This window comes from Trichosurus vulpecula, chromosome 1 (genome assembly GCF_011100635.1).
Source record: "Trichosurus vulpecula isolate mTriVul1 chromosome 1, mTriVul1.pri, whole genome shotgun sequence".
NCBI lineage: Eukaryota > Metazoa > Chordata > Mammalia > Diprotodontia > Phalangeridae > Trichosurus > Trichosurus vulpecula.
In genome coordinates, this window is record NC_050573.1 from 201002590 (window position 1) to 201016342 (window position 13753).

Consider the following 13753-nt stretch of genomic DNA (forward strand, 5'->3'; position numbering starts at 1 on the left):
TCATCTTTTCCAATCCAGTGGTCACTGTTTAGTTTTCCAAATGTGCTGGCATATTGAGTGCAACACTTTAATAACATCAGCTTTTCAGATTCTAAATAGCTCAGCTGGAGTTCCATCATCTCCACTATCCTTACTGTTAGCAATGCTTCCTAAGGCTCACTTGACTTATTCTCTAGGATGTTTGGCTCTAGATTAGTAGTCATACCATAGTGATGTACGGTGCTAAGATCTTCCTTCCATAGTTCTTTTGTGTATTCCTGCCATCTCTTCTGAATTTCTTCTGCTTCTGTTAAGTCCTTAACCACTTTTGTCTTTTATCTTGCATGAAACATTCCCTTGATAGCTCTAATTTTCTTGAAGAGATCACTTGTCCTTCCCATTCTATTGTTTTCTTCTCTTTCTCTGCCTTGCTCATTTGAGAGAACCTTCCCATCTCTCCTTGCTCTTCTCTGGAATTCTGTGTTCAGCTGGGTATATCTTTCCCTTTCTCCTTTCCCTTTTGCTTTCTTTCTTTCCTCATCTATTTGTAAAGTCTTTTCAGAGAGCCATTTTGCTTTCTTGCTCTTCTTTTTCTTTGGGAAGTTTTTTGTTGCTGCCTCCTATATGATATTGTGAACATCTGTCCATAGTTCTCTAGGCACTCAATCTACCAGATATAATTGCTTAAATCTATCCATCCCTTCCACTTCATGTTCATAAGGGACATTATTTAGGTCATACCTATATGAGCTGATGGTTTTCCCTACTTTATTCAATTTGTCTGATTTTTGTAATAAGAAGCTCATGATGTGATCCACAGTCAGCTCCAGGTCTCGTTTTCACTGGCCATATAAAGCCTCTCCACCTTTGGCTGCAAATCAATCTGATTTCTATATTGACCTTCTGGTGATGTCAATATGTAGAGTCACCTTTTGATCTTTCCCTGTTTTCTGCAGTTTAAGGTTCCTCTAGTAGAATATAAATTGCTTGAGAGCAGGTACTACTTCCTCTTCTTAGTGGATAGTAGATGCTTAAAGAATGCTTGTTAAATTGAATTAGGGAAAGTAAAAAGGGTTGGTGCCTTTTCAACTACTGCAGTGGAGAATTCAATAAGGATTTAATGAGATGAAGAAAAAGAACACTGAGAACCCAGTGAGTTTATATATTAGCCCCTATTTGGAGTGGCCCCAATCAACAGTCAATTTTCTCTAGCAATACTTGACTATTCCAAAGAGAATGAAAAAAGCCTACAGCAGGTGTTAGCCACAATTAGGGATTGACAAAATAAGAATGGCAGAGGACAAAGAATAAAAGCAAGAGATTTTAGAATGGTGGCAAGTCAATTCAATCAATTCAATAAACATTTATTAAGTGCCTACTATGTACCAGGCACTGTGCTAGGCACTGTGCTAAGCACTGGGGATACGAATCAAAAAGAGACACAATCCCTGCTTTCAAGGACCTTATAATGTAATGGTGGAATACAACACACAAAAAGAAGCTGAAAAGCAGAGTGGGGCGGAAGCAGGCAGGGTGCGGGGAAGGGGGGGGCAGCGCTGGTAGAGGGACCTGGATTTGGGCCATGCTGTTCCAAGAAGTGGAAGCCATGCAGAGTTGTTGATGGAGAATGGAGTTGCCAGGAAGGCTATGATCCCTCTAGAAAGAAAGGCTTTGGGAGGAGTTTAACGTTCTACCCTCCCAATCAGAAGGGAGAGAAAACTGAGGTTGAGTTAAGAAAGTGTAGAGTATCTAAACCAGAGTCATTCTTGAAATGGTATGAAGATCAGGCTCAAGTTGTGATAAGATTTTGAGAAGTTTGGATTTTGAAGATGGAGCAGCTTTAAATGATGAAGGCATCTAAAGTGTGGCCATGCTATGGTTGAGGTTTAGGGGTGCTTGGACCCTGAAACAGCAACATGCCAGGTCCTGCTCCAATGAATTTGACCCAAGCTTTCTTTCAGCCAAAGTAAAACACAGTTTATTAGAGATCCACTGTATTGAGTAGACTCTTAAGGAATCTAAGTATTTTGTGATACTTATATTGACAAGTGGGCCAGAATGAATCTGAGCTAGATTGAATCTAAGCCAGATTGAATCTGAGCACCTTCATGGAGATAAGATGGATCTTATATACAGAAAGACTATGGGAGGGATCTAGGGTGGCCAAGTAGTCTGAGATGATGGAAGGAGGGGTCCAGGGAGGATCTTAAGGAGGAGTTTAAGGAGGATCTTGATGGAACTGGAGTGACTAGAGGTCAGACTCCTGGAGCCAAGAGAATGGGATTAAGGGTGGGAAGTAGCTGAAGGCTACCTGGAGATAACAGACTGTGGAGGGCTAGGCTAGGTTAAGAGTAATAGAGATTCAGGCATAATGAAAATGGAAGGCTTATGGCCTCAGGCCAGATCAAGTGGGAAGATTCAAGGAGAGTTCAAGGGGGTTCCCAGAGCCTATGCTCCTTCACTGCCAGAAGACAGGCAAAAACATAGCAGTCATTAGAGGATCTATAGATATTATGAAGCCATGGGAGTAGAAAGATTAACAACATATATGTGGAAGTTATGCAGTATTAAGGTAGGAGACAAGATAAAGAAGATTAAACTAGGTGCTAAATTGAAGGAACAACAAATTGAAATAAAGGGCAATCCAAAAATGTAGAAGCTATACTCCAGCCATCTTCCTGACATGCTAATGCATTCTACCCTCTTCCTTAGACCCAGACCTAATACTCTAACTCCCAGTCTGGTACCCTGAACTCCTGAGTGGTGAAGGTTCACCATATGTAGATGCACCACACACTCTAGACATACCCAGTTGTACTCCATAACATCTCCCTGCTTTGTAATGCTAAGTGTGGAGTCTGGAAAACTCGAAATCTTGCCTCAAACACCTACTAGTCAAATGACCATGGATAAGTTATTTAATTTATCTCAATCTTAGTCTTCTAGTCTGTAACATGGGAATAAATATAGCACCTATCTCCAAGGGTTATTGTAAGAAAAAAATGAGATAACATGCCAAGTGTTTTGCAAACTTTAAAGTTTTATGTAAGTCCTAATTAGTGGTAAAGATAATGATGATGCCACCACCATTTGTCCCCTCTTCCCTCTTAGTCTCCCCTAACTTTTCACTGAGAATAGTGATCAAATCAATAATAATAGCATTTATAAGCACCTACTATGTGCAAGGTACTGTACTTTACAGTATGGTATCTTACTTGATAGAACTTGGGAAGATAGATGTGTCTTTTTTGAATGGATAGAAAATAATCATGTTACCAAAAAAGACCAACCTAAGAGCTAAACAGTTATTGCATCAACTTGAAGTTTAGAAAAGCCTAACAATCCAAAAATTTGTATTTATGGAAGATCCTAAAAAATCCAAAGACTACAGGACTGATAATAAAAAATGCAAGAAATGTGTTGTAGAGGGGCTATTAGGAGTGATGAATTGTATTTCAAGCCTCATCCCTGAATAGCTCTTGCTTAATTAAACAGTCATTAAGTAAATTACCATTAAAATACAGTGATGAATATCAAGAAAAAGCCATTACTACACTGGAAAAAATAAACCTTGCTTTACTGGAAAATATTGTTCTCCAACAACCATTGAAAACATTAGTGGATTAAAATAACTTAAAAAAAATCTTGTTTTGAGTCAATATGACTAACTATGCATTCCTAAGTAGGATAAAAATATTAAAAAAAAATTATTAGGAGACAAAGAAAGAGGCAATGTATGGGTTTCATGGAGATAAGAAACAGTCTTTATGAGAGTCACCTCTATTATAAACCTTGTTTCTGGAATCCTGGTGTATCAAAGACTGTTGATCTCCTTTGAATCCTTATAAAAATATGCTAGGCTCCTACTGTTGCCATAGGCTTTCCTTGTCTAAAAATCTTCAACATTTTGTGCACTAAAAGCTAGCATGAAGGACCTAGGGTCACTCATCAGAGTAAATGCTATTTCCGTGGCAAAAGGCAAGTGTCATCATCCCCATTAGACAAATTATTTTTGTCTACCTCCCAACACATTTTTTTCAGTGCTGATATTCTTGCAGATCCAAAGTTTTCTTTCAAAACTCCATCATCTAAATGGCTTTCATTTTCTGCTATTTCAATGGTTTCTTGGAGAATAAAATATGCTACTAATGTCACATTGATGGCTTTATCTGATTACTTATCCCTGCCTATTTCTGTTTTAGATGATAACTTTCCTAATGATTATTTAAGCATGTATTATTCATAGATGAACTCTGAAAGGCAATCAATCCCTTCTAATAGTCTCTTCAATGAATGTTCTTTGTGTTTCATTCTCCAGCATGAAGACACCGCTAATGGAAACAGTTTCTTGCCCGCTTCCTGCCTAAAAAGCAAGTTAACTACATAAAGCTTAACGCTGTCATGGAATCAGAATATGAGAGTTGGAGGGGACTTAAAAGGTCATTTAATGAAGTATAAAATTAATCATCAGAGTACATAGTTGACCTTGTTCAGGAAGGTAAGGAACAAGAAATGGTTTGAGTCACTGATGTTTTCAGGTAAACCACCCCTTGGGAATCACAGTGTTTCTGAGTCTGCAAATCTTAACTATGGGTGGGGTAAAAATGTCCTACTTGCATTTAGCATTTTAATTGCTAGATCTATTAAGACTTGAGTGCTGGGACCCTGTCTTTTTCAATCTCTACTCTCTCCTCTCCAACAATCCTTGCCCTACTCCAGTGTTGCTTTCTTTTGATTTGTTATGGAGTTCATCTTCAAGTTACATTAAATGCCTTACAATAATAGTAATCAAGAATAATAACTAACGAATAGGTCACATTTGTGTAGAGCTTTATTTTGCAAAGCACTTTACAAATATGATCTCATTTGCTGAAATTCCTTTATCACATCATTTACTCCACAAGAACAAAGGATTGAAGTTCCTATGAATGTCAGAAATGACTCTATTCCAGAGCTTGCTGCACCACCTCCATTTGAGCTTCCAATATAGGATCTAATCAGTGTGAAAAGAAACATGAACTAGTGGAGTAAGTACACCTGGATCTCCCCTCCTACTTAATTTCTGTGTGACCCTGGGCAAGTCACTTATCCTCTGTAACCTTTAGTTTCTTTATCTGTAAAAAGAGGACAATAATAGTGATGGAATCCTAATAAAGCTGCGCCCCCGTCCCAATATTCTAATTTTTTATAGGCCCCACTGAACAGCAGGCCCACTGCCCCTACCTAGCCACTCACCACCACCTCCCCACTCAATAGCCTATCTTCTTTAGGTATGCCTCACTGCTAACTAGAACAACAGGTGTGTCCACGAACTCATATTTCCCACAGAAACAGCAGGTGTGTCCATGCACTCAACCACAACTACATCTATCTAGTCTGAGAGAACCACAATATTCAGTCAATCAGAAAGCAGCACCACCAGGATGCCCAAGTGGGATGTGGACTCCAAAACAACAGAAAGGACTTTCCCTAAGAAGACAACTACCTAGTAATAGAAAAAGCTGTGCTTTAGGTGAACTTCTGATGTAGAGAGGTTTATTGTAATATCATTATTATACATACATACCCCCCAAAATGGGTTTTTCTCTTGCATTGTGGGTAATCACATGTGCAATTCCACTGTGGCTGGGACCTCTCCCCTATTAAGTAATCCTCTAATAAACCCCTTCTGCCTTTTAAATAGTCATAACTTCTGTAATGTAATTGCATCTTTACCTTATAAAAATCCATCTTGCTTTCTCTGAAGTTGCTGGTTTCTCTTGGAACTTAGCCCACTTCATGAAAGGCATCAATTTCAATAAATGCCTATCCTTGGATGAGAGGTAGCCTGGCTCTGAATTCTTTGAGATGGTTCCACCACAACACATCATGAAACCGTAACAACAGCACTGACTTTTTAAGGTCTTTTGAGGATACAAGGAGTTAAAACAAGTAAAGCACTCTAAAAACCTTCAAGTGCTACATACACATTATTAGAGTTATTATTGTTATAATGAGGCAAGTAAGAGTGGTCTCCAGAAGTCATTCCACAGTCTCCATTGAACTATTATAACTATCTTTCTTTATTACAATATTCAGTTCTGAGTAAATGGAACGGTTTTTGTGATTTATGCTGGGGAAAATTTGCTAGGACAAACTATTCTAGAGATGAGATGAAGATACATGTATTCAAATTTCTTTTTCACTTTTTCCATTTATTGTATTTTCTAGAGCAATAAGAAGAAACCTGGGTTATAGGTCTGAGTTAAAGAGTAATTTCATTCGCTCTTTCCCTGTCGCCGCTGAGTCGAGCGGGAGGCGGAGGCTCCCGGGTGTTTTCAAGATTTAGCTTCACCCGTGAACCGCTGCCATGGCCGAGGAAGGCATTGCTGCTGGAGGTGTAATGGACGTTAACACCGCTCTACAAGAAGTGCTGAAGACCGCACTCATCCACGATGGCCTAGCTCGTGGAATTCGTGAAGCTGCCAAAGCCTTGGACAAACGCCAAGCCCATCTTTGTGTTCTTGCTTCCAACTGTGATGAACCTATGTATGTAAAGTTGGTTGAGGCCCTGTGTGCTGAGCATCAGATCAACTTGATCAAGGTTGATGACAACAAGAAGCTGGGTGAATGGGTAGGCCTCTGTAAAATTGACAGAGAGGGAAAGCCCCGTAAAGTGGTTGGTTGCAGCTGCGTTGTTGTTAAGGACTATGGCAAGGAATCTCAGGCCAAAGATGTCATCGAAGAATATTTTAAATGCAAGAAGTGAATAAATAAAAGCCTTGGTCTGAAAAAAAAAAAAAAAAAGAGTAATTTCATTCTGTATCCAAAACAGTGAAATTCATGAGCATCAAGCTAGTTAGGAATATAAGTAAGGTTCACATAAACCACTGAAACATATGGCTCATGTGTCCCAAGGCAATGATTGGTATATTCAGCTCTTTCAACTCTTTGGGACATATCTTGAGAACTAGGTATGCCTTGAGAAGACCTGAGTTTTATATTAAACCATAAGCAGAAAACGTCCTGAGAAGTCTTTTAAACCAGAATATCTGAGTCCTTGCTGACATCCTTTAGGAAAGTACATGCTAGTATCTTCTCTCAGCATTCTTTAACTTCATACAACAAAAGAGCAGCAAAGCAGAATGGAAAGAATGTTCATTGTGTAATCTGAGGACATGGGTTGAAATACTGCTTCTAACCTTTATTGTACTGTGACCTTGACTAAGTCATTTAATTGCTCTAGGTCTCAGCTTCATTTTGTGCTCAAATCTTTTGGCATCCTACATTAGTATTCCAATCCCCTATGATGAATGCCAAATTGTTTTATGTTATTTCTAAAAGATGTTGTAGGTCTTCATAGAACTGATCAACATTGGCCTCTTTGGCATCTGTAGTTGGAGCATAGACTTGTATTACTGTGATGATGAATGTAGAGTTTTGTCAAGATAAGTCATTGGTAATAGTAAACACTCTTTTTTAACAACTCAAAAGGTGAGTGTACATGTGGACATAACCAGGAGGCCAATACTGAAATCAGATTGATTATGTACTTTGCCGCCAAAGGTGGAGAGGCTTTATATGGTCAGTGAAAACAAGACCTGGAACTGACTGTGGATCACATCATGAGCTTCTTATTACAAAAATCAGACTTAAATTGAATAAAGTAGGGGAAATCATTAGCTCATATAGGTATGACCTAAACAATGTCCCTTGTGAATATTAAGTGGAAGTGATGGATAGATTTAAGCAATTATATCTGACAGATAGAGGGCCTAGAGAACTATGGACAGATGTTCACAATATTGTATAGGAGGCAACAACAAAAAACTTCCCAAAGAAAAGAATAACAAGAAAGCAAAATGGCTCTCTGAAAAGACTTTACAAATAGATGAGGAAAGGAAGAAAGCAAAAGGGAAAGGAGAAAGGGGAAGATATATGCAACTGAAGGCAAAATTCCAGAGAAGAGCAAGGAGAGACGGGAAGGTTCTCTTAAATGAGCAATACAGAGAAATGGAAGAAAAAATAGAATGGAAAAGACAAGATCTCTTCAAGAAAATTAGAGCTATCAATGGAATGTTTCATGCAAAAATGGGTAAGATAAAAGACAAAAATGGTAAGGACCTAACAGAAGCAGAAAAGATTCAGAAGAGGTGGCAGAAATACACAAAAGAACTATGCAAGGAAGATGTTAATATCAAGGATAACCACTATGATATCATTGCTGATCTAGAGTCAGACATCCTGCAGGGGTGGGGAACCTACACCATATGTGGCCCTCTAGATCCTCAAGTGAGGGCCTTTGATTGAATCCAAACTTGGATTTGTTCTGTGAAGTTTGGATTCAGTCAAAGGGCACACTCGAGAACCCAGAGGGTCACATGTGTCCTTGAGGCTGCAGGTTCCCCACCCCTGTACTAGAGAATAAGTCAAGTAGTCCTTAGGAAGCATTACTAACAGTAAGAGTAGAAGAGGTGATAGAATTCCAGCTGAGCTATTTAAAATTCTAAAATAGAATACTGTTAAAGTGCTGCACTCAATACGCCAGCAAGTTTGGAAAATTCAACAGTGGCCATTGGATTGGAAAAGATGAGTTTACATCCCCATCCTAAAGAAGAGAAATGCCAAGTAAAATTCAAATTACCAAACAATTGCCCTCACTTCACATGGTGGGAAGGTTATGCTTAAGAATCTACAAGATAGACATCAGCAATGTGTGAACTAAGGATTACCAGAAGTGCAGGCTGATTTTTGAAGAAGCAGAGGAACTAGAGACCAAATTGTCAACATTCACTGGGTTATGGAGAAAGCAATGGAGTTCCAGGAAAATATCTACTTCTGCTTCACTGACTACACCAAAGGCTTTGACTAGGTAGATCACAACAAAATGTGGCAAGTCCTCAAAGAGATGGGAGTACCAGATAATTTTATTTTCCTCCTGAGGAACCTGTATGCTGATTAAGAAGCAACAGTTAGGACTGAAGATGGAACAACTGATTGGTTTAAGATTGGAAAAGGAATATGACAGGGTTATATATTGTCACCTTATTTATTTATGCAGAGTATATATGTTATGCAAAGTACATCATGTGAAATACCAGGCTGGATGAATCAAAAGCCAGAATTAAAGTTGCCAGGAGAAATATTAACAAGCACAGTTATACAGATGATGCCACTCTGATAGAAGAGAGTAAAGAAGAATTAAGAAGCCTCTTCATGAGGGTGAAAGCGAAAGTATAAAAGCTATCTTGAAGCTTAACATAAAAAAAAAAGATCTTGTCAACTGGTCCCATCACTACCTGGTAACTAGAGGGAGAAGAAATGGAAGCAGTTTCAGATTTCATATTCTTGGGCTCAAAGATCTCTGCAGACAGCACCTGAAGCCATGAAGTTAAAAAATACTTGCTCCTTGGAAGGAAAGCTATGGCAAATATGGACAGCATACTAAAAAGCAAAGACATCACCTTGCCAACAAATGTTCATATAGTCAAAGCTATGGTTTTTCCAGTAGCAATGAATGACTATAAGAGTTGAACCATAAAGAAAACATCACCACAGAACTGACACTTTCAAACTGTGGTGCTACAAAGACTTTTGAGAGTCCCTTGGATAGCAAAAAGGTCAAATCAGTTAATACTTAAAGAAATTAATTCAGACTATTAATTCAGAAGGTCAAATACTGAAGCTGAAGCTTAAATACTTTGGCCAGATAATGAGAAGATGGGATTCATTGGAAAAGACCCTGATGTTGGGATAGACTGAAGGCAAAAGGAAAAGGGTACAGCAGAGGATGAGATGGATAGTGTTACGGAAATAATGAAGATGAAATTGGAGAGACTTTGAGTGATAGTGAAGGATAGAAGGGCCTGGTCCATAGAATCATGAAGAGTCAGACACAACTGAAAGATTGAACAACAACAAAAGCACAAGAGGCCTCAGCCTTCTTTTTTCCAGAACGAGGGGATTGGACTAGATGGCCTCTGAGGTTTTTCTAGCTCTAGATCTACAACTCCGTACAAATTCAGCCATCAGGACAGAGTCAGTCTGAGTGATCCCCATGTTTTAACCTTGCTAGACCTCTCAATATGGTACTGAGCCAGCCTGCAAGATAGGGCTGGTTCCCCTTAGGACTAATCCCATTTCCTGCAGACTACTCTCATCACTGGAGAGCTACTCTCATTACCACAGGGCTACTCTCACCCCCTGAGGGCTAATCCTATCCCCTGAAGATGCTATAATAAAGATGTACTAAGGAGAAACTAATCTCACCTCCTCCTTGAAAGGTCTACCAATCTGGTTAGAACTAGGCAAACTAAGTTTTCTGAAGGTTTTAACTGGATTCTATTTGCAATTTAATTTACTTGTTATTCATAAAGTAAGTAGGCCTCTGCCTTATGGATAATAAAACATAAGTAAATGAATGACTAATGAAAAAGAGAGATATGATTGTATCAGCTAAAGGCTAAAAAAAGCAATAACAATGAGTGCTGTAGGGAAGGCAAATTAGAGGCCTACACACAGTTGGCCTCCTTCCTTTATAATAAATATGCCTTGCATTTTTACTTCAGCCATTTTGACAAAGATTACATATTATTCAAGCTAAATTAAACACAAAATAGCATTCCCCAAAGCAATGAATAAACTAGTAAACCAATTTTTAAAACAAGACTTCCCCAGGGATTTTTTTCCCCTCTAATGAAAAAGGAGATGAAAATCTCTGCATTTAGAAGCATTTCTCTTTTCTCTGACCATTCAGCTGCCAAATTAGCCTCCTTCAGGCCATTTCAGCCTACCATCACTTAGGTCAGGACCTTTCTGGAGTCCCATTTATTGAATGAGGCTAGTGGTCCAGAAAGATGATGATCATGTTTTCTGAGCCAGAATTTTAATCACAGGCCATGACAATGGAAATAGTATTTACAAATCATCATTAAAGGTATACCTTGGGATACAGGGAGGTGAAGTTCAGACAAACCATACTTTCCCAGGTATTCCCTGGTCCACCAAGAGGAGAAAAGATGTGGATTGAACTGTACCTGTTTGGAATAAATCTAGGCATTTCAAGACCTTACTGGATACAAGGAGAAAGTCTCCCATATCCACTGAGCACTGGAATAGAGTTGTGAGACATATATGCTGTGATTCTGGTCAGATGCTGGCAGCCAGATAGTCTAGGGTCATTTTTAAAGTTGCATTCCAAGGACAAAAATAATTATTTGGATTGTGAAAGACTCTCAAAATACATTTTTAATGCTCTGTGTGTTTTACAGAGCTCACCAAATCTCCCAGCTGCTGGAAACTGAACTGACATTTCTAAGGAAATTAATTTTCTTCTAAAGGAAACAGAGTGTCTTCTTTCTGTTGAGTTGGTGATGCTCGGGGAGCTGAATTAAGCACAGGGCTGGAAGGGTCTGCTCAACATAAACATAAAGGCTAGAAAGCAAGTTAAAAAATACTTGTATGAGAAATGTCATATAGATGCCCTGTGAAATTTTGAAGAGAAATGGTTCCTGCGAAATAATATTGGTAGCTAATCTGTGAAGTTGATAAGATCTAATCCACATAAAATGATTAAGGCCACTAATATGGCCCCTCGTTCTCTCCCTCTCTGCCCTCTCTCAAACCATTTCCTATTGGTCTGGCAATGATATTTGGCATTTCATCTTTAACATTTCATTCCTTTGCTTTCCTCAATGCCTTCCCTAAGCTGACTTATTTTAAAACAAAAATACTCCTGGATAGAATAGCATTAAAGTCATTAGTATGTTAGCATAAATCAGTTATTCAAGTGGGGTTTCCTTACCATGAAAAGACCCAGTGACTTAGATGAGGAAAGGAAAGACGAACATTGAATGGGAGGGGTCAAAAAAGGAGATGAGATCAAAGATATAGAAGTGGAAAGGACCTTAGAAATCACCTGTCCCAAGGAGGGGAAGAGGAGGGGGCTCGAGGACACGGAAGGCACCGGGTGAGAAAGCGCGAGACCGGCGAAGCGCGCGATGGCCAGGAATTGCATGCTGAGAATTTGAAGATTGAAGATGGTGTAGAGACTGGTTTATTAGGAGACTGACAGGTCATTCCTTCCACATGGGCTACAGCATGGCAATTTTGAAAGGCGTTGTGGCTGCTCTCACTGTAGCATGGTGCCTCATGTGAGTCCACGTTGGTTCCCTGGCAAAATCATTTTCTACAGAATGCAGAATATCTGATTCATGTTTTTTTAATAAAACAGAAGAACATCATTTCCCATTTTAGAAAACTGGATTATCTGCTATTCATTGAATGCTTCAAATTCCTCATCATCAACAACAAACCACTGCCCTTAGAGTGCTGGTGTTCTGTGTATGTCACTGTCTTAGACAAGGAGAAACTCTAACTTTTAAAGTTTCAGGTGCTTTTATATGGAATTTGAGAGTTTTTTACCTCATTTTTTTACACATTTATATGTTTATATGTTTTTTTTAAGAAAGTAATCCTAAAACTTGAATGCAGGTCCTAAACTTGACAGTATGCTTCTGTATAAGTATATTGGCCTTCCATTAAGAAACATTGGAATTACTGAAATAGTAGAATCTTAATTCTCATTTTTATATTATATTAAACTAGTGTTATTAGATTAGATTAGCAAAGGAAACACATGCTTCCTACTTTTACATTTCATACTTTAAAAATTGTTGGTGATCTGTACAATCAGAATTTTTAGACTTTGAATTATTCATCCACTAAGAATGATATTTATAGATATTTTTCTATTTTAATATGCATTTCTATAATGCTTTTTGTATTTTTAAATTTTTTAATTAATTCTTTTAATATCAGTGCCAATTTTAAGAGATTTTCAAAGTTATTAAGTAATTTTAGAATGTCATTAATTGGTTTATATCTAGTTCCCTACTCTATAGCACATCATTTTGTTTTTGTTTTTTAAAGGAAAAAAAAACACACTACAACCTTAGATTTTTAAATATGTTTTTACAAAAATAGCCTGTTTTGTTTATTGTGAGAACTGATTTAAAAAGCAAACATTGGAATTAGAAAATCACCTCAGTTCTAGAATGTGGAATTTGAAATAAGCTATTCTAACACCAAAATTATATTAGGAAAGCTTGTGTTGTCAGTCTACTTGCATAAGATAAACAAGAACAGAGAATTTTCATCACATTTCCCCAATTTTCGTTAAGTATTTTGCTACATGAAGTGATTTAGTGAACAAGTTTTTTTAGAATTTTATGTGTATGTATGTGTGTGTGTGTTTCCTTTAGAATCTTTAAAAAGCAAAAAAATTGCAATGGCTGCTCCAAAATAAACAAAATGATGTGGAAAAAAAAAGAAAGAAATCACCTATCCCAACCTGTATTTTACAAATAGGGAAACTGAATTCCAGAGAGATAAAGTGAATTAATTGTCTAAGCTCACACAGATAGTGCCAGGATATTCATCATTTGAATACAAGTCCTCTGAGAAAGCATGGAGAGCATTGTCCAGTATCCAGAACCTGGGCAAGCACGCCATCATGAAAGGGACGTATAATACTGATGAACTTCTCCAAGCAACCAAATTTTGATATAATTTTCCACAAGCCCTCAGAACTAATAGTATCAACGGCCTTGGTCAGATCTCCAAATGTTGTGTACACACCTTTGTTCTGCTCCTAGCATTTCCCCTGGAGTTGTGGGGAGTTATCAACCATTCCTCAGCCCTTTCTAAAGCCACCTTGGCTCTCAAGTAGATAACCATCTTCCAGGTGAAGGATCAGTCTATTAAGAAGGACTCTGGAAAGAATGTTATCAGCAAT

General features: G+C 38.2%; 1 protein-coding gene across 1 annotated transcript; it reads left to right on the plus strand.

Moving 5' to 3' along the window:
* The first annotated feature begins 6245 nt into the window (after positions 1 to 6245).
* LOC118832118 (40S ribosomal protein S12) lies at positions 6246 to 6749 on the plus strand. The gene has a single exon (XM_036739555.1). It carries the CDS (start codon positions 6329 to 6331, stop codon positions 6725 to 6727), a length of 399 nt encoding a protein of 132 aa, XP_036595450.1. The 5' UTR covers positions 6246 to 6328; the 3' UTR covers positions 6728 to 6749.
* The last annotated feature ends 7004 nt before the right edge of the window (positions 6750 to 13753 follow it).

What these genes read in the sequence shown, in the direction of transcription:
- LOC118832118 (XM_036739555.1), top strand. Translation starts at nt 6,329, where the DNA reads ATGGCCGAGGAAGGCATTGCTGCTGGAGGTGTAATGGACGTTAACACC.